Below are 21,342 nucleotides of genomic sequence, written 5' to 3'. Positions count from 1 at the left end.
ACACTTTTCTTGTTAGATATAGTGCTTGGTGTAGTCGATATTTGGCTGTAATTTTTCAAAAGCCTTTATCTACTTCGATAGTCCCTTTAGTTTCGAAATTGGCAATAATTCTTGCCTAGTATAAATCCGACAACAAGCAGTCACCATGGTACTATCGTCCGATTTCATTAACGTATCAATCATGTAAACTCCTTGAACACATAATCTTTAAGCATATTATGAAGTTCCCTGAAAATAATAACATTTTGAGTGATGCTTAGCGTGGTTATCGTCGCGCGTTTTATACAAAAACTCAGCTCGTGGAATTCTCGCATTACATTTAACACGCTCTCGACACTGGAAATCAAATAGATGCCATTTTCATAGATTTTCCCAAGGCGTTCGACACTGTTACAAACTCAAAACTTCTCCATAAGCTTCGCGCTTTACTAAATAACTCTGCTTAGTTGAGTGCATCACTAGCTTTTTACATAACCGTTCCCAGTATGTTTCGTTTAATTCCTCAAACTCGTCTGTAGTAATTGTGACGTTCGGAGTTCCCTAGGGTTCAGTGCTGAGGCCACTTTTGCCCTTATTGTATATAAATGATTGGCCGAATTATATGCCCGCAAAAATCTGCCTTTAGGCTGACGACTGTCTGCTGTATAACGTAATCAACAAGAATGTTGACCACCATTAATTAACGATTCTTTTACATAATATTGCAGCTGGTGCGACAAATGACAAATGGATATAAACTTCGTAAAAACAGTCATTTTGTATTTCAGTAAGCGCACTTCTGTTTCTTTGTTTAATTATTCGCTTTAATGGCTCTTCCCTTGAACGGGTGTCTGAATGCAAGTACCTTGCTCATCTTCGCACCTAACATGTCATGGTGAAGGCATACCGAATACACATGCAAAATCGCACACTGCGAAAAGCTCCGCGTGAAACAACATTGCCATCATATAAATCGCTCATCACACCTATTCTGGACTATGGTTGCCCCATATGGAACGCTTATAAAGCATCTAACATTAACACCCTCGAATCAGCTCAACAGAAAGCAACCCGTTTCAAATACCGCCGTTACCACTAGAACCTCTCACCCTCATCTCTCCTTGTTGCACTAGGTCTGCAACCTCCGACCGAGCGGCGTGATCGCGAATGCCTCAAATAGTTGCATAATCTCATTAACACCCCATGTTACTCATTAAAGAAGAACTATGTGTCTCCTGATAAATTGAAACCTACTAAGAATAGCTACAATGTTAACCTTGCACCATTTCAACCGCGTACTACTAAGCTATTTAAGTATAGCTTCTTTCCTCGTAGAATTGAATAATGGAACTTACTACCAGGTGAAACTAGGTCACTGCCTTTAGAGGAATGTTTGTATAAGTTACTTATAGTTACTTAGTTATAAGTGTTTCTATAATTTAGTATAAGTATAAGGAAAACGACGAAGTGTCTTCTTGCCAGAACACTTCTTTCTGTGTTCTGTGAATTCATGGTGAAATCTTCGCCTTTCGAGGTGCCTCGCCTCCCAGTCTTGCGGCCATGGAAGCGGAGCATGCCACAGGCCCGCCTGGCCAGAAGTCATCACGGCCGTCAACCGCAAGGAAGCGAGTTGTCAGAAGACGCGACTCATCCGACGACGGCTTCATACCCGTCCGAAGTAAGAGCGCGAAGAGAAAGATCGTCAACACAGCGCCGTAAACTCCTGCGAGCACAACGACTATGAAGTCAAGGCCTGCGCGCTGGCCACACGTCATCATCTTTATGCCGGAAGAACGGTCAAGCAACCTACGATGCTGAACAGGCAAGCCATATCCATTTTTCTGGAATGTGCGGTGCCGGATCAAATTAAAGGCATCAGAATAAATCCACGCAAGAATAGTCGCCATAGACATGTACAACGCGAGTGCGCTTGGAAAACTTCAAGAAATCACGGAGCTAGGCGGAATCAAAGGGCGCCCCTTTATCCCGATCGACGACAAATCCATAGCCAGTGTAATTTACGACATTGACATTGCCATTCCCAATGATAACTTACCTAGCCTCATCAAGCCGGCAAACGAGAGCACCATCATTACAAGTGCGCCGCCTTGGGAATACGCGCTGCGTAATAGTAATTTTCAAGGGGGATTGTATACTATCCCACATTAAAGTCAGACATTTCCGACATCCGGTTCGACCATTCATCCAGAAGCCGCTTCAATGCCATCAATGTTTCAGGCTAGGACACGTCAAGGGCGTGTGTCCCAACTCGCTACTGCGTCCCGGTCACGCTGAGCCTCATGCAGAAGAGACCTGCGGTGCCACGGTTCTGAAGTGCGCCAACTGTAGCGGCTCTCACTCGGCCTCGTCGAAGGACTGTCCCCGCATCAAGAGGGAGCGCGCGGTTCTGAAGCAAATGGCCAGAGACAATTCGGCCCACAGGGAGGCAGCCGAAGTAGTCCGGCGTCGACGTCGGCACCATCGTACGTCTTCAAAGGCGCATGCGCCAAGTGACAGTACCCACTCCACTGCGGTACCACTTAGTCGCGCCGCGAAAGGGCCCACCACTTCGAACGAAGGAAGCGGATAAGACTATTTCTTTAGAGGAATGGCCTACGCTACCGCGCCGCTCCCTTGCTAAGGAACCTCAGAAGGTCGGGACCCCACCGGAGCCTTCTCCGGCCATGGATGATTCACCTAAAACAGACCGTGAAGTCATCTCGGTGCTACATTCCCTAACGGAGGCCATCCGAGCGATATCAGTGGACATGGGGACACTGTCTGCTGGAAGCGCACTTAAAGTGCTGGACGCCTTAAGCCCAGTGCTTGAATCCCTCAACTAGAAAGCTGGCTACCCATACCCCATCTTTCCGGAAAGAAGTCAAGGCAGCGTCCGTCATCCAGTGGAACGCCAGAGGGCTAAAATCACGAATTTCAGATTTTCGTCAGTTTGTGTACGGCAATGTGTTTCCACTCATCGTCATTTGTGAGCCCAACTTGTCGAAACCAATCAGACTGTCAAGGTACGAATTTATCATGTCATCAACAAATGGTGCATGCAGCAATATCATCGTTTTTGTTCGTCTTGAACTCACCTATGTTTTGCAACCAATTGCGCCCCACGGTGACAATCAATATATATGCATCACAGGTAAAAAGAACAAACTCTTGTTTACTCTCATAGGCGTGTATATATCGCCTTCCAGCAATTACGATACTGAAAGATTAGCGGATATCTTGAGTGTTTGTCCCACCCCATGGAGATTTCAATGCACACCATCCAGCAAGAGGAAGTACAAGGACAAATGCAAGAGGACGAAGATTAGCAAGCATCGCCTACAACTATGGCCTTACTCTCCTGAACGATGGTAGCCCCACCTTTCTTCGAGGCGTGACATACGGCAGCTTCCTCGACCTTCCTTTTGTCTCCAACTCTCTCGCCAGATGTGTGAAGTGGTTTCCAGATATTGAGACATATGGGAGTGATCACATTCCCACCTATCTGAACATCAAAGGCTTGCGGTCTAGATCTGGCTCACGGAATACCATTCGGACGATTCAACGGGCCAACTTCAATCTGATATGGAAAATGCCTGCCGCGAGGGCCTACCCTCTGGGTTAGAGCAAACAATTAAAAATACGACGCAACACGCCACTGGCACGATGCCGATCTCTTCCACGCTAAACGACTTCGACATAGAATTACAGCGACTTCGAGCACTTCGTCGCCGGGCGGAACGTCGATATCGGCGTACAATATCAATCCATGATCTTAGGGCAGCCTGGAGGATGCAAAAGAAGATTCAGCGTCGTATGGATAGATCAGCGTCGCAACGTTGGGCAACGTTTTGCCAGACACTCGACCCCCGCAAGCCACTGTGTCACATTTGGAAAATGGTGGAAGGTCTGCGTTGCCTTCTGGAACGGCGTTTTCCATACAAGGCGCTCGCGCTTTTCCAAGGGCGCCAAGACATCCATGTCGCAGAAGACTTTTGTGCGCGGATCGCAGACCAAGCGACTCGTCCAGATCCTCGAGCCCGAGGTGACGTACCTCATTCCCGTGATTGCCGCATGGACCTTCCTTTTACAATGGAGGAGCTCGAGGCGGCACTAGCTCTCTGCAGGTGCTCATCATCTCCGGGTCCAGATGCTATATCATTCCGAGCCTTGTGCTATCTCGGAGAATCCGCACGGATAGAGTTGTTGAGTCTTTACAACTCCTCATGGCAGGAGGGAAATGGTCCTGACGAATGGAAAGTAAGCCGCCTGCTGCAACTCTTGAAGCAGGGCAAATCCCCACTAGAGCTCACCTCTTACCGCCCAATAGCCCTGGCCAGCTGTGTAGGAAAGATTATGCAACGGATGATTCTTGGCCGCCTGGAATGGTACCATGAACACTACAAGACTTATCCGGATTCCATGGCTGGTTTCAGACGTGATCACTCTTCCATCGACAGTGTAGTTGATCTCGTTTCATATGTTCAGCACGAAAGGTCCCGTAAGCGTTTATCCGCCGCTTTATTCTTAGATGTGAAAGGGGCATACGATAACGCATTACATAAAGCCATTCTCGACGCTCTTGCGACGGTTGGCCTAGGTGGTCGAGTTTTTTTGTGGATTGCAACTTACCTATCTGCAAGATCATTCTTTGTGTTAACTGACGATGGCCCAACTACGCGACGCTATACCAGCAGGGGCGTTCCTCAAGGCGGTGCTCTCAGCCCGACGCTATTCAACCTCGCTTTTGTTGGACTTGCTGAATACTTGCCAACTACCATCAAAATTTCAATATACGCAGACGACATCTGTGTCTGGACTTCGGCAGTCACACGTCCTCAGATACGTGCGCGGCTTCAAAGAGCGGCAACTTTGACAGCGAGCTACTTCTGTAAACAAGGTCTCAGCATATACATAAGATAGCGATACCAACATAAAAATAGCGATACCACTGGAGCAGTTGGTCCTACGTTAAGTGATAGGACATTCAGCTTTACAGATAGTTGGCATACACTCAGTAGTCGCGACAGTACAGCTAGATAGGCTGTGACAAGAGAGATGAGCTTCACAGCTAATGTATATGCAGACATGTTCCGACCCGAACTAATCACGTAATATAAGCGGAAGCGGCCGCACAGTACCACGTGGCACACAGCGCAGAGATCAATCGTCAGTTTACTATGTAATGCAATGCAAACCATTCGAGATAATAAAAAAAGAAAAAGTGAAAATGTGGCACGCACGCGGCATACAGTGCAGAAATGAATCGTTAGTTCACTAGACATTACAAAGCAAACCACTCGAAACTGATAAAACTGTAGAGATAATGAAGCGCCGCGCGACAGTACAGCCAGTATTCAGGAGATGCGCACGGATGTTAACGAAAAACTGCTGGAGCGGAAGTCGCCTATATATACCGGCCAGTGAGCTCGGGTGAAGCCGGCGGCGGTTATCTTGTCGGGGGCAAGAAGCGGCCTGCCCAGAGCTTCGCAGCGCAGTTCGCGGACGGATTTTCAAGTTCTAATGCCACATTGCGGGTTACGAGACGAGCCATATTGAAGGTCTCCGGATCGCAGATATCCTATATTGGGGCATTTTTCCATGTTATCGGCATGAATATGCCGATAAGAAAAAAATTCGTGTAATAATTAGGGCTTATTCACCTTCTTTATTGCAGTGTAGAAACTGATCAATCATGAAAGCTGTCACAACAAAAAAGCCAATGGAAAATGGAAATGCAGTATACGAAATAGTAGACGCAAGAAACATTAGTATTCCTTATTATCGTCATTATCATCAGGCGTTTCCGGTGCTTTCGCATCCTCATTGCATAGATGGTCTGAGGGTGGTGACCGCCTCAAGCACAAAGACAGTATTTGTCCGACACATTGAGGAAACTAGACGATCGTCCTCTGAGTGAACAGACAATATTAGAGCACCGTCCCGACCGATCATCGGCTCAGAAGGCAGTGAAGGCACTTTTGTGTTTTCTCAGAACTTCTGGTTTGCTCGAGCGACTTTAACTGAAGTGCTATCCGTACACGTACCTACACCTTCTCTCTCCCTTCTTTCTCTTCCCCTTCTCCCTTCCCCCAGTGTAGGGTAGCCAACCAGACTATTGACTGGTTAACATCCCTGCCTTCCTGTATTCTTATCTCTCTCTCTCTCTCTCTCTTGGTGACCGCCATTTCCTTTTAGCCTGAAATATAAAAATTTAATTCTAAGCAAGGCGATGCTAATATGCAACCTCATTTAGGTGAGAAGGATAACGCTAACATATCAACTGCTTGTACGTCAACTTTCCTATAAACACCCGAGCGCGCTAACACATTTTGGGGTCCTCACAGAACCGCGCACGGCAACATACGAGGATCCGAGACACATAAACTGCGGCGACTGACGTGCTTTTGACCCCCGAAATATGGCAACGCGCCGGCTTCATTTGACGGTGGCCCCCTCTAGAATTATCTCTAGAATGATCTATGCTACGCTTATCTTCCCTCGTTGTATGAACCGTCGCAGTGGTAACCGCAACCGTGCCTTTGTCCGACGCTGCAACCGGGAGGCCAGCTATTTCAATTGACTGCTACATGGATTCTGCAGTCACTCAAGAAAAGTATTCTTCGTGGATTACGGCTTTCAATACCTGCCCCCAGGCCGGGTACTGGATGCCGACGGCCTCCATCCGAGCTTCGAAGGTGTCGCGGTCATGGCTAGCCACATTCGTGAACTTTGTTGCAAGCACCCCGACGACGACCGGTCACTGTGGCGCGAATTCGCCTCGTGCAACCCCTCCGATGGTGCCACCCAGACTTCTCCTAGAACGACTTACTCTCAACCTTCTCCAGACGCCACCCAAGACTCTCTCGTCGCGAACCGTCACAATCTTCGTGAAAAAGAGCAAACAGACAACTCCCTCGGTGGGTGGCGGAGCCTCCCCGCAAGCACTCCACTCGAGAACACGCCGCAAACTGACTACCAGTCCCTGGTAACTCTGTTCCACATATTCCTTCTAAAAAGTTCTTAAAAGTTAGAAAGATTGGCGAGAAAGGCATCCGTTCTGAGTTGCATGTCACCACATTGTCGTGATACTTGAGCGCTTCCGTTGTCCCAAAAGGCTTGCAGCTAAGTCTGAAACGGGCCACCTTCGAACTTTCCGCTGTTAACAAAAACAAAGTGCCAACAGGTATTAAAGAACGCCTCGTTGGTGTTAATGCGTGCAATTGTTGATCACTACGAATGGTGTATGCTACGCCTTCATAGCGAAGAGAAGCGCCTCACTACGCAGTTATGAGCGCGTGAATCGGAATACTTGGCAGCCTACAAACATACTAAGAAGAACAACTTATGCGCGCTCAAGCGCAGTAAGTTTATTCGCGGTTGCGTAGCCCCTTCTGAATGTATTGCTGACACAAATAATGTCCCCGTTCAACCATCACTTATAAGTAAGCCCACTGAACTGTGCAACATTGTTGTAAACCTGTCCGCGGTCACTCTTTCCGGTGGTCATATATAAGTGCCTTATCGAAGGATATTCATTATCCGCATATTATTCTGTTCAGCAAAGTCTACTCATAACTCTCCCCTGCTATTCCTAGAACCTATGCCATATTACCCCACTGACTTATCTCCAGCCTGCTTCTTGCCTACACTGGCATTGAAGTCGCCCATCAGTATAGTATTTTGTTTTGACTTTACCCATCGCCGATTCCACGTCTTCATAGAAGCTTTCGACTTCCTGGTCATCATAACTGGATGTAGGGGCGTAGACCTGTACGACCTTCAATTTGTACCTCTTATTAAGTTTCACAACAAGACCTAATAAGAAGTACAAATTTAAGGTCGTACAGGTCTACGCCCCTACATCGAAGGGTGTTATTTTTTGTCCAGCCTCAGGTGGATTCCGTGAATTTGAGCTTTTAAAAGACGTACACAACTTTGGCCGAAACTTGCGCCTTAATGAGTACTTTCATGACCGCGAAGGTTCTAGAGAGACTGGACTACCTGTGCCCACGCACAAGCGCTGGACAGCACCGCCGCAACGCTATGAATGCCTGTATTTGTACATCAATGCTGCACTACGTGATACCCTCGAGGCGTACAAGACCCGCGTTCCTCACCGACTGAGTCTGACGAAGGAGGAAAAAACTGCGCTAGAACAATTAAGCAATAGCTATGACATTGTTATTAAACCTGCAAACAAGAGAGGAGCAATTGTCCTACTTAATAAGCAGGATTATATACAGGAAGCTACCAGACAACTCTCGGATGCCAGTTTCTACAAAGCACTTCCGATCGACCCAACCGATAACTTTAAGACCATTTTGAAGGATACGCTTATGGCACTACCAAAGGAGCGAAACTAGATGAAAAAAAAAAAGGGAACTGCTCGGATACTTATACCACTCAGTCCTGTGCCTGGCAGATTTTACTTGCTCCCGAAGATTCACAAACAAGGTAACCCGGGCCACCCGATTATTTCCGGCCTAAACACTACAGCTGAGAACCCATCACGCGACATAGACTCTCTTTTTAATCAGATATCCGGAACATTTCCGTCATTTGTAAAGGATGCCAATAACTTTTCAAGATGCATTAAATCTTGCAATTCCACATAACGCAATCCTTGTGAGCCTCGACGCCACGTGTCTTACTACTAACCTACCGCATGCCCGATGGAATTACAGCAGTTCGTAAGACTTATGAAGATTCTCAGTTTGAGGAACATGTTATTAAAGAAACCCTCGGATCGCTGTTAAAGCTTATTCTTTAGCTTTCAATAACCTTGAATTTAATAATCGCCATTACGTTCAGATCAGTACTATGTCAATGAGAACTCGAATAGGCCCAAATTACGCTGATATTGTCATGGGTGTTCTGGAAAATGATTTTCTATCCACTACTAACCTACACCCTTTCCTTTATAAGCGCTTTATTGACGACATCTTGATTTGGGCACACGGGGAGGCTAGCCTGTTAAAGTTCATTGAAGGGTTCAATCACTTTCACCCTTCAATCAAATTTTCGCACAATTACACTCGTTAACTTCGGTTAAATTTCTGGACGTCACAGTTACGCTATCCCAAGGTAAACTATTGACGAAATTTTATCGCAAACATACTGATAGAAAACAGCTTCTAGATTTCAAGAGCAGCCATGTACGACACTGCGAAACCGGTATCGCCTACAGTCAGGCTCACCGCTTCAAGCGATTGTGTTCCGATCGCAAAGATTTTATTTATAATTGCGAATAATTGAAAAGTGCTGTCGTTAAACGGCAGTATCCATCAAATTTAATAGACGACGCCATATGCCGAGCAGATCAATTGAACAGAGCCAATATTCTTAGCGGAAACTGTTTACACAAAAGACGTACTAACACCAATCTTGTGCTAACATTCTCGGCATCAGCGCCAAAAGTTTCTTCTATATTGAAACGTCACCAGAATACCTTTTCCCAAAGTAAACATCCTTCAGATATCCTTCCTATACCGCATCGCGTCGTGTACCGACGGTGTAAGAACCTCCGCGATATGTTAGCATCCTCAAAATTAAATGAGCACAACAAGACGTCTGGCTGCGCCCCGTGCAACACAGCGCGTTGCAAGGTGTGTGCGCATATACAAACCACATAGAAAGTGATTAGTACGTTCTCAGGGTTTACCCTAAAAATTCGTGGAGGCTTTAGTTGCAACACCTCGAATGTTATATACATGTTTGAGTGTACAGTCTACAGAAACAGTATATCGGCCAAACAAGATCCTCCTTTCGAATACGCTTTAATGACCACCGATCGCATGCTAATACGCTTCCTAACCTACCATAATCAGGACATATTCGCTTTCAGGGCATTCTTTCGAAAAAGACAGGGCCACTATACTTGAATCAGGCTTTCATTCCCATCAAGATCGCGAAGTCCGCCAGTCTTATCTAATCTATAAGCTTAACAGCGTGTCATCTGGCATTAACGAATGCACAGGCACACTAACCAGCGTGCCTACTAAGCATGCTTGACATTGGCCATGACTTCCTATGTTTGCTTTTAGACGCAGCTTTCTTTCAAAACCATGTTTACTTTCTTTTCCTTTTTTTCACAGCTACGTGAATCCGATGTCACTAATGTCCACGGTTTCTACACGACACAGTATTCCCCGAACACATGCCCACAAAACCCCTCATCCTTCACGGTCTCTACACGACACAGTATTCCCCGAACACATGCCCACAAAACCCCTCATCCTTCACGGTCTCTACACGACACAGTATTCCCCGAACACATGCCCACAAAACCCCTCATCCTTCACGGTCTCTACACGACACAGTATTCCCCGAACACATGCCCACAAAACTCCTCATCCTTCACGGTCTCTACACGACACAGTATTCCCCGAACACATGCCCACAAAATCCCTCATCATTCACCCTGCTCGCTATGGCGGTTACTGAGCAGTGCGCATCACCTGAATTCTGGCTGTACTGTCGCGCGGCGCTTTACTATCTCTACGGTTTTATCGATTTCGAGTGGTTTTCTTCGTAATGTCTAGTGAACTAACGACTTTTTTTTTATTGACATGATAGAAGATGTTGGCGCACAATTTAAGGCGCCGGCTACTCCTTATCTCTTGGGTGGTTCCGTCATACATCATACAGGGTTCAAGATTACATATCAAATAATATTTTCACACAAGCACCAGGACTTATCAGGCAACATTTCCACAGGAAGACTATGACGTAAGGAACACATGGTACATACAATATACAAGGTAAATGTATCCACACTTATGTAGAAGAAAGTCTCAAAAGTAGAAACGATACTGTCGCCTAATAACACATTGTCTAGTCAGCGGGTGGTACATACATCGGGTGAATGCATTATCACATACAGTCACATCAGAACAGTCAACATAACATAATTCACAAACAGATGCATATATACAGTGACATTGAAAAGAAGGGAATAATGAAAGCGCTAATAACGTCCAACAATGCTGCTGTCTTCAAGAAAAGTCTTTAGTGCTTTTAAAGCGCTCTTCTGCAAGGCCGTTGCTGGCCAAGGGCCCAAAAGTTTGCTTAAACTGAAAGGTCTGCGGTCTAATTTAATTAGCGCTGATTTAAGTCGGCATCTTGGTGTGTCGTGATGTGGGCAATCTAGAAGGAGGTGATATATATCTTCGTCTACAAATCCACAATCACATTCGGGGGTTTCCGCTCGGCCAATTCTGTGTAAGAAATGCTTTGTGTAGGCCGTGCCTAGCCTTAATCGATGAATAAGGGTTTCCATAGTTCTATCTAATGACAATGAAAATTTGAATTCAATAAATGGATCAATATGGTATAAGTCCGAGCTCTTAGAATCTGGCCAAACCAAGTGTTTCTAGACACTTTGAAAGGCGTTGTCCTTATAATGCAGTGCAATTCATTCTTTGATATTGGGAGCGGAGCCGTATTATCTTTGAGGTGCGCTTGTCGTGCTGCTTCATCGGCTGCTGTGTTGCCAGGGATGTTGCAATGCCCTGTTATCCACTGGAATGCTATTGTATGTTTCGCTTCGCTTGCCTTTGTGAGGCTTTTAAGTGTTTCATATATTATACCGTCACTGAATGTTTTCCCCTTTGTGCTGCAGAGTGATGTTAGAGCCGCCTGTGAATCGCTGCAAATTACCCATTTTTGCGCATCTCTTACTGACAATATACATTTTATCGCACATAGGATTGCGAACAGTTCAGCTGTTGTGGACGAAGTCACACGAGATAACTTAAATGATTCTTGTTTGTTGAGGTGCGGTATGATGAATGATGAAGTTGAAGAGGTTGCTGTACTGGAGCCGTCTGTATAGCAGCTTGAATGAACATGTCTCTTTTTCTGAATATCCCATCTACTGACAATTCGATTTTTGGAACTGTAAGCAGCCATGGAGGAGATTCGATGTCTGAGTTTCAAAATTCATTTCTTGGCAATATGTGAAGATTTTCTTGAATTTCTATATGAACACAACTTCTATCTCGTTTAATTATGTCTACAGCCAATGGGTGGCTTTTAGGCCGGGTTTGAAGACGGAAATAATGCCGGCGTGTTTCTGTAGTTCGCATAACTGGAAATGGTGATTGGCGAGCCTCACCTATTACAAGAGAAGGAGAAGTCGCTCGTGGAACTCCTAGACGTAGGCGTAGTCCTCTAGCTAAAAGTTTTTGAAGTCGTTCTTCTGACGTGTGGGAGAGTCCGTGTAAGATTGGCGCAGAATACGCAATTTTTTCTCGTATTAACGCATTGTAAACATTCAGTATGGACGATACTGATCCGCCCCATGATGTGCCTGCAAGTCTGTGAAGTACAGTCACTATGGCATTGACCTCGTTTTCGAGATTTTTTTATGTGGGGTGCCCAGGATAGCTGCCTATGAAGTATTATGCCAAGAAATCGATGCTCTGTGACAATCATTACAGGGTGTCCTTCCAGATTAAGAGTGCAATTTTTTAACTGCCTCCGAGTGAAGGGCAATGCAGCTGTCTTTGCGTGTGATAGTACCATTCCTCTCTCTCTCAAAAATTGGTTGATGATATTTATGCCGTCTTGCAATGCCATCTGAAGTAGTTGATCATTAGACCCAGATGTCCAAATACACACATCATCTGCATACAGTGAAAACTTTAACTGTGATGGCAGCCTTCTTGTTAAATCAGCCATGACACAGTTAAAAAGGAAGGGGCTGAGTACGCTTCCCTGTGGTACTGCCTGTTTGACAACATGTTCAGCACTCTTTCCTTCACCCGTCTGAACAAATATTTTGCGACCTGAGAGAAATTCAGAAATCCATCGCAAGGACCTGCCAGACAGACCAAGTTCCAACATGCTTAGCAGAACATGAACGTGACTAACAGTGTCAAATGCCCTCTTGATGTCTAGGGATACTGCTACAGTCATGTTTCCACGTGCACGCTCGTTCTCCACACATGTTACTATATCTAATATTGCATCCATTGTGCATCTATGTTTTCTAAAGCATACTAAGTTGTTGGACAACGCATTCGTTTCATTACACCACCATTGAAGTCGCGCGTCAATCATTTTCTCCATTACTTTGCATTAACAACTTGTCAAACTAACAGGGTGGAATGGTTCAAGGCACAAGGGCGTCTTACAAGGTTTTAAAATTGGTATGATTCGAGCGACCTTCAAGAGTCAGGTACAGTTTCCTCTATCTATAAGTTATCATAGATGTCCAAGAGAGCATTTGTACCTGTCGGTCCGAGGTTTCTTAGCATATTGTACGTAATGCCGTCCGGCCCAGCAGCGGACTTTTGGCGACATGATGCACATTGAAGCTCGCTTAATGTGAAAGTATGATCTAATTGAGGATGTTGGGCGCAGTAGCAAGCAGTAATTTTTCACTTAGCCAACACTACTGAAATATCAAATTCTGCACATTGCGATTAAAAAGCAGGTCTGGAAATAAGCTGACAAAATTCATCTGCAACTATTATTTCACACGTGTCCCGAGCTACAGCGAGATCACGAAATGGGAAGCTCTGTGTTACAGGTCCGCTTTAAGAACGAATTACTAGAAAAATTCGTGGGACAACCGTGTGAGGAGACAGCGTGCCGCAGAAATCGCGCCAGCGCCGTTTGCCCAAATTTTACATTCGTCTGCGCATTACATTGTGTAGTTTCTGAGCGTTTCTGTATGCTTCTAAACTTCCGCTCCGTCGGTAAGCCCTTTCGGATCGGCGTCCGATGGCTCTTAGGTGTTCACATTCTCCGTCAACTGCAGCATAATCTTTTGAAATTGGGACCTTTTTTGTGCATATGTTCATATTATCCCGCGAAAATTCTGTAAATCCTTCCACTATTGCATGTTGACTGATTTGATCCGTTAGGCGGTACCGAAAAGCTTGCCAGTTCGTTAGTCTGCTGTAACGCCTGATATCATAGTGCATGCTAGGATGATTAACAAGGATGGGAAAATGATCACTTCCACGCGTTTCCATATATGTTGTCCATCCCACACCATTCACTAGATCATGTGAACACAGGGTAACATCTATGTAGCTTGAGTAATTATATCCACGAAGGAATGTTGGCGACCCATCTTTTAAAACAGTCGTTGCATTTATCTATGGCACACTCAATAACGTTACCCCGTGCATCACAACCATCACTGCCCTAGATGATGTTGTGTGCATTGAAGTCGCCACATATAAATACATTACAATGAGCTATTTTGAAGATATCCACTAGCGCTTCTACTGAAATCCGGTTTGAAGGCTGTAGATATAGATTAATCACTGTTATACAGAGCTTTCCAAAGGATACTTTACATGCGATGAATTCCGGGAAGTCTTAATCACTGAACTGAATTTGATAAGATGGTAGGTCCTTTCTGACGCACAGGAGCACTCTGCTAACAGCACCTTGACGAGAAGTCTTGTATATCACATAATTCGAGAGGCAAAAGTAGTCATTGATTCCCGCCTCTTGAATGCAAAGTATTGGGAAGTTGTATTGCAAAAGCAGTTTACGAAAGTCAGCACACTTCCTTCGAAGGCTGTTGGCATTCCACTGAAATATGGAGAGATCTTTGTAGCGGTTATTCATGTACTGCCTGCCGCAGGTTCGGCCCGGATTATTGACACAATAGTGCTTCTAGAGGCAACAAGTCTTTCACTTCTGGTAGGTTGTTTGCTTCCGGCAGAGCAGATAGGATTGCCTTAAGAGCTGCGAAAAGCATGGGCAAAATCAGTTGTGTCACCGATGCTGTCGTATGTTCGCTATTAGCTGGTGTTACTTCTGCAGTAGATGCGTAGAGCTTTCTTATGTATTTCTGTCTGTTGTAGTCTGGGTTTCCGTAGCACTGATGCGTAAGACTGGGTGCTTGACTGATTGTGTTGATTGGTCTCTTGATTGCACTGTTGGTTGTTCTCTAGAGGAGGGATAGCTTATTGGTGCTCTTGCCTGTGGTCGTTCCGGTGCCCGCTGAGGTGGGTGATCTGGCACTGGATGAACAATCTCAAGGTTTGGTGCGGGTTCATTGCGTCGCGGTTGTAGTCCATGAATTAGTTCATGTCGACGCATTTGTGCAGCTGCTTTTTTTTTAGGGCAGCCTGAGAAGGAGGCGGCATGGTTCCCCACAGTTTGCATATTTAGGTTGAACTGCCTTGCACTCCTTGTGGCCATGATCTCCTGAGCAGATCTTGCATCAACGTGTGCTGCGGCAGGTTTTCGCCATGTGCCCAAATCTCTGGCAATTATAGCAGCGAAGTGCTGGTCCTAGGTATTCCTCGACAGGGTGACTGGTGAAACCCAAGTAGAATCTTCCTGGAATAGGGCGATCGTCTCTGAAAGTCAGAATTAGCGTGTGAAGTGGATGTGACTACTGCTCCATCTTGTTAGCGGGAATACCTCATCTGTGCGTGCCGATATAATTCCTGCGTCTTTCAAGAAGTCTAGGAATTGTTCGTCTGTATACCGCAGAGGCACATGTTTTACTTTGCCAACGTTTCGTGTGTATGACTCTGGGATGAAGGGCTTGACTTCAAGGCCGCCTACACTTGAGAGCATCAAAAGGCGTTTCGCCGATGCTAAGGAAGCAACGCTTACACTGAAAATTCCATCTCTGGTCGTCCTGCAAGACTGTACTTTTTCTTTGGCAGCGGAAACTATTTCGGCAGACACTCGGTTTGGATTTACTTGCCAAAAAGTAGTGCCTTCACTTGTTGGGCGAAAGACAACCGGAATGCCTTCGGCTCGCTTTTTCTTATACTTGATCAAAGTAAATGGTGCATCTTCACCCGTCTCTTCTTCATCACTGAGCTCATAATTCGATGTTGTATCATCGTACTTGCTGTCTTCTAGGCGAGGTTTCTTGCTCTCAGCTTCACCGTCAGCCATTATTCGTGAATTCGCTGAAGTTGATTCCGAGTTGTGGAGAACCAAACGTGCCGGCTTTATGAAGCTTTGTGACGCTTGCAAGGTTCCAGGCTTTTCATTACGGCCGGTAGCATCATTCATATGGCTTGTTACATTTGGACGAGCTTAAGGCTCGTGACGATGTTCTCGTCTTCCGACCACCGTTGCGGCAGGGTAATAGCCAGGTCCTCAAAAAAGAAATGTCGTACCTGTAAGGCGCCGGGCTCGTTGAATCTTCACCCGACGTCTTGTTAATCAATCGTTGTCAATGGTAACCGTAAATGTCAAAAAAACAACAACAGAAAACTCAGAGCACCACATAAAAACAGCGACCGAACAAATACACTTCTTCTTCGTCACAGCGGGTTCGAACTAACGATTCCTTTCTTTACTGTTTGGCACGTGCGTGCCACATTTCCAATGTCCTTTTTATCTCGAGCGGTTTGCATTGCATTACATAGTAAACAAACGATTGATCTCTGAGCTGTGTGCCACGTGGGTACTATGCTGCCACTTCCGCTTATATTACGTGATTAGCTTCGGCCGGAAGATGCCCCGATATAGTTTAGTTGTAAAGTGTATCTCTCTTTTCGCAGCCGATCTAGCTGTACTATCGCGACTACTGAATGTATATCAACTATCTGTAATGTTTAATATCCCATCTCTTAACTTATGACCAACTTCGCTGGTGGTATCGCTATCTTTATGTTATTATTGTGCACAAACCTATCTCATGTATCGCGGGTTTATAAGAAAACCCAAAGGCATGAACTTGTTACATTGACAAAGGCTGGTCCACCAGCCGAAACGTCAGTGAAGTATGCTGTGAAAATCCAACGTACGTCGTACTCTCGTTTTCTTATACTACCGGATATATACCGTATTTTCGCGATTCTAAGCACCCCCCGATTCTAAGCACCCCCCTCTATTTCCGAGAAAAAATTGGGAAAAATGTTTGCATGCGAATCTAAGCACCTGATAGGAAGAGCGCGTAGCCAAGACCGCCGAGCGCGCTTGCTCGCTCTGTCATCGAGCCGGAGCCGTCGGAGTCCCGAGGTGCAACGGCGTCCGCGGCGCGATCTTGCCGCACAGCCGGACTGCAGAGCCGCGCGGACTCGTGAGTGGCAGTGATAGTGACTAAGCATCCGGCACAAGCGGAGGGCTCACTGTCTGCACCGATTTTTCTTTTGGATGTTTGCAAAATAAAATGTTATTTCTCGCACCCGTCTCGTCGTCATGTCGCAGCGAAAAGGGGGAGGGGGGGGTCATTCTATATTTTTCGAATCTAAGCACCCCCCCCCCCCTCAGTTTGGGCATCGCGATCATGAAAAAAAGGGGGTGCTTAGAATCGAGTAAATACGGTGTGTGTGTGTGTTACTGTTACTGTTTACAACAGGATTTTGACATAGTGAAACACGTCCTATCTGTTAGCGGCTGCCCAACAGCAGATTCAGTCGAAACCCGTCCTCCCTAACATCAACCTCTATCCTACGAAACATCAGTAAGTGTTGTGACCCGTTATATTGGAAGCGAAACGAGTATTTGACAAGTTCAAATAGTGTATACTCTAATTTAACAGGAATGTAATAGCAGGAACTATTCTACTTAAAAGAGATCCGGAATGCACCAACCTTTGGATACTTTTTCACCGTCTCGAGGAAAGAATTCTGGAACTCAGTGTTAGGGTCGACGTTCCAGTACTTGATCTTCCTCCTCATGAACCCGAAATTGGCACCGGAGCCTGCGCCAATCTCGAGCACTCGAATCGCACCGTCGGCGCGCAGTTCTGGGTCGCTGGACTCAATCTCGTCCAGCGCTGCGATCGCCTTGCGTCGAGTGTCCTGGAAGACGTCTCGCCACAGAAGGCCAGCGACGGACATGATTCGCACGAAGAACCACTGGCGCGCTCGCAGACTCAACAGCAGCAGCGGCAGAAGCAGGAGTCCGAAGCCATTGATGAATACCACCACAAGGCAGTCGAAGACGCGGCGGAGCCTTCGCTCCATGTCGCAATGGCAATGGCGTGTGACTGTTCACAAATATGCGGAGAAGGCAGACCTAGGTTTGCAGCCGCGGCCACCGATGTGCGCCGAACGAAAGATAGAGAAAGCAGCTGGCGGTCGCCGAGTGCGCGCGTGAGCTTCGAGAGGTATTTCCGCTTGTTGCGCTAGTATACTCGGTGCTGCTGTAGCGGAGTCGGAAGCAGATGACCCTGCCAAGGGCGAACCGGCGGTTAACTCAATAGGTAGAAGATGACAGGCGCCACACGATGCACGCGTAGAAGGGCAATTGAGGCCGGCGGCCCCCAGTACGGTTTCACTTCTATCCAGGCCGGAAACGGCGGCGAAGCACCCGCTGCACAAAAATACGCGCAACGGCGACGGAGCGCGTCGAGGTGCCGCGTGTTCGCTGCTGCGATCACGTTTACGACTCACCGGCGGAATACGATCACCGCTGAGTCTAGCTGTGGATGCTGTACACCTGTGACTGAAGTTCCTTGTAGAAGAGAAAAGGAACCACTCGAATTAGCAGGGCACGCTGGAACGTTCTCAGAGTTGCATGAACCACGCGTGCGTTGGCGCCGTCGTCTCCGCGAGACCTTTTATCGGGCAAGGCGGAAAGGGCGCGAACGAGCTTTTCCTCCTCTCTGGCTTGTGCGAGCCGGCGCGCGGCTGCTTCGAATATGTTGCCGACGCGTGCGGCGGAACGATTTCATGTTTTAGCTCGTTGATGTCGTCGAACAACCACTGTGTGCCCTTTAGATACAGCAGCAGTTACACTATGCGGAAATTGCTCTTGGCTGAACAAGAAGCCGACGTGCATGATCAGTCGCAGTGTATGTGTTGCGAGCTGTTTTGACTGTATCGGTTTTCACTCGATGAAGAGAACCGGCGTCTGTGAATTGCCGGTGTGAATGCGCAAATCACACTGACTGATCGCTTGGCGTGGGAACATAAAAGCGCTCGCCTACGGCCAATCAATGCAACCGAAAAACAGCTAAGCGCCAATCGCTATACAACATTTGAGTCAGCCATGGGCATCATTTTCACACATTTCGAGTCTATAGAGTTAAAATAATTCTACTAAATCTACGTTAGCCTGCCGCATGAGGCCGCTGGCCTTGCTCAACACTCCGATCACCACGATTGGTAGACCAGCATGAAACATAGACGGTTGTGCTACGGCCACGGCGAAAGAAGTATTTGAGCAGACTAATCCGCTAGGCCGCAACGGCGCGCGAGGGCAGCCCGATAAAATTACGCTTGGGCGTGGAGGAAACGCAGTTTTCGCCGCAGCACGACACGCGTCGGGCACGTTGCCATCGTTTACACGTTCTTCTATTGACGCGACGCACAAAAATCGTGATATCATCTCATAAAATGTAAGTTTTCCCAGATTTCATTCTGCAAAGTCAACCAATCGAAGTAGCGGGCATTTTATCAGCGGATATTAATGAGTACATGATGTAGTGCGCTTGAAACGAGCTAGTAGTAGTTATCCCGGAGCAGACGCCTGCCGACGCGGCCACAGTTCACTCACTCGCATGTGGTGCAAGAGCATGCGTAGGTGACCTTGAGAGGAAAAGCTCCCAACTTGGCCATGCAAGCTGCCTCAGTTCCTTTCGCGGTCTGCAGGCTTTCGTCGCGGGCTACCGCATTGCACCGGCAGCGCCTGGCATTTCAGACTTGGCGCGCTTTTCACATTGCAACAAAATCCACCGCTTTCCATCCGTGATTTTCCTAGGACGGGGCGGAAATGTTTCGTGCCGAACTGCTGCATTGGCTACGCATCCTGCGAGGAAGCGGTAATTACATTCAAACTTCCGAGTGACCGGGTATGGTTGATATTGTGGGCTCATTCAATTCGAAAAACTCAGTGCCTTTCCACTCAGTGAAGAAGGATAACTAGCGAAGCTGTGTATGCGGGCCCCTTAATGGCGAACTGCACCTCCGCCGCGGGTCGGCCCTGCATTGCACTATCTTTGGGATCGGCCCACGTATGGGGAGTGGTTAACACCTGCTTCACCTCCGCCGCGGGTAGGCCCTGCATTGCACTATCTGCGGTATCGGCCCACGTATGTCGAGTGCTTAACGCCTGCTTTACCTTTCTTGCTTACCACGCCAGCGACACGAAAATTTCCTTGGACGGTAGTGGTATACAGCTTAGCTGTAAGAAAGGATCGACAGCGCACGTCTCGTGACTATGTTTGCGAGAAGAACTTCTCGGAAAGGGGCGTAGAGAGGCGGCGGTATTGTGGCGAGTTTGGTGGCGAAGTCCTTCTAGGCAAACCTAGACGGCCTATCCTGTTACGACACATCGTGCCGTCAATACTTCCGCACTGTGCCAGCTACTTGTCTTCTGCTCGCAAAAAGAGAAAGCTAACTGGACCTGTTGTGAAGTGCGCAAAGCATGCCAAGACGGAGGCTTCAGTTGTGGAAGATACGAACATCCATACCATTTGAGTGAGAAAAAATGAGACGGTGTGTCCTGTCGCCTCCGACGTTTGTCATCGCTCTCCATCTCGCAATATAAAACAAACATACAATATAGATTTGGCGTTCTAAAAAGTAAACCACCAAGGTTCTGCAAGTGACGTATTTCGCTAATTTTTCAAAGCATTTGGAGCCGACGAGGAGGCGCAAGAAACACACACCCATTCGTGCCTAAAGCGCTGTAGTTATCGAGACAGGATTTCAACAAAAGGGGACACTAGGCTAAAACTGGCGACATGGAAATACGTCACGCTAGTATTAGACAGTTTTAGTTACACGTACGTAGAGGCTTCACGTACGCAAACGTGAAAAGCCTACGTACCTTACGTGCACGCCATCTGAAACGCTTTTAGCTACACGTACGCGACGCATGCCAAGATATAGAGTTACTGTATATGCTAGCACATACAGTAACTCTAGCCAAGACGGACCCCGTAGCTCCATCTATCGGGAAATGTGAATACGGCGGTAGCCAATTCAATCCTATCGCCATGTTTCGATGCGAGCCGTCTGCGCGCGCGCGGCCCGCTATCGGTTGTTCGTTATCTCGCGGAACTCCCTCGCGAAGCTGTCTGCGTGCGCAAGAAACGCACGCAAAGAATGGAATCTCACGTACGTCCGTGAGACGCGCGCGCGCCCGCTACGTTCTACGCATGCGCACTGCTCACACGTAGAAGCTCTACGTACGCAACGCCTCTACGTACGTGTAACTAAAGATGTCTATTATCGCCGACGGTTTGCTGCCGACGAGCATCGAAAACGAGAATGTGAAATGAAGTTTACAGACATTGCATCATTTTTTTATTGTTTCCCGGAAAAACTAGAAATATCTGCGTATAAATTAAACTATACTTTGCGGCTTACTTTTCTTCCGTTGCCTAGCCACAGGCGAATGACGCGCCAGATGCATGCGTCATTCGTCAGATACGCCATACGCCGCCGAAGCAAACGACACCGGCTGCGCATCTGA

The 21,342-nt window shown here is 46.9% G+C and overlaps 1 protein-coding gene across 1 annotated transcript in view; it reads right to left on the bottom strand.

Annotated features, from left to right (window-relative positions):
- Nucleotides 1-18,470, bottom strand: part of LOC126523446 (thiol S-methyltransferase TMT1B-like) — a 60,013-nt gene extending 41,543 nt beyond the window's left edge. The window contains exon 1 of the mRNA XM_050172059.3: nucleotides 17,511-18,470. Coding sequence (XP_050028016.1) covers nucleotides 17,511-17,885 — 375 coding nt within the window. The 5' untranslated portion in view covers nucleotides 17,886-18,470. The remainder of the gene's footprint in view (nucleotides 1-17,510) is intronic.
- Nucleotides 18,471-21,342: the final 2,872 nt, after the last annotated feature.

This window comes from Dermacentor andersoni, chromosome 6 (assembly GCF_023375885.2).
Source record: "Dermacentor andersoni chromosome 6, qqDerAnde1_hic_scaffold, whole genome shotgun sequence".
Taxonomy (NCBI): Eukaryota; Metazoa; Arthropoda; class Arachnida; order Ixodida; family Ixodidae; genus Dermacentor; species Dermacentor andersoni.
The sequence above is the reverse complement of the archived record's forward strand: the minus strand, read 5'-3'. Positions and strand labels throughout refer to the sequence as shown.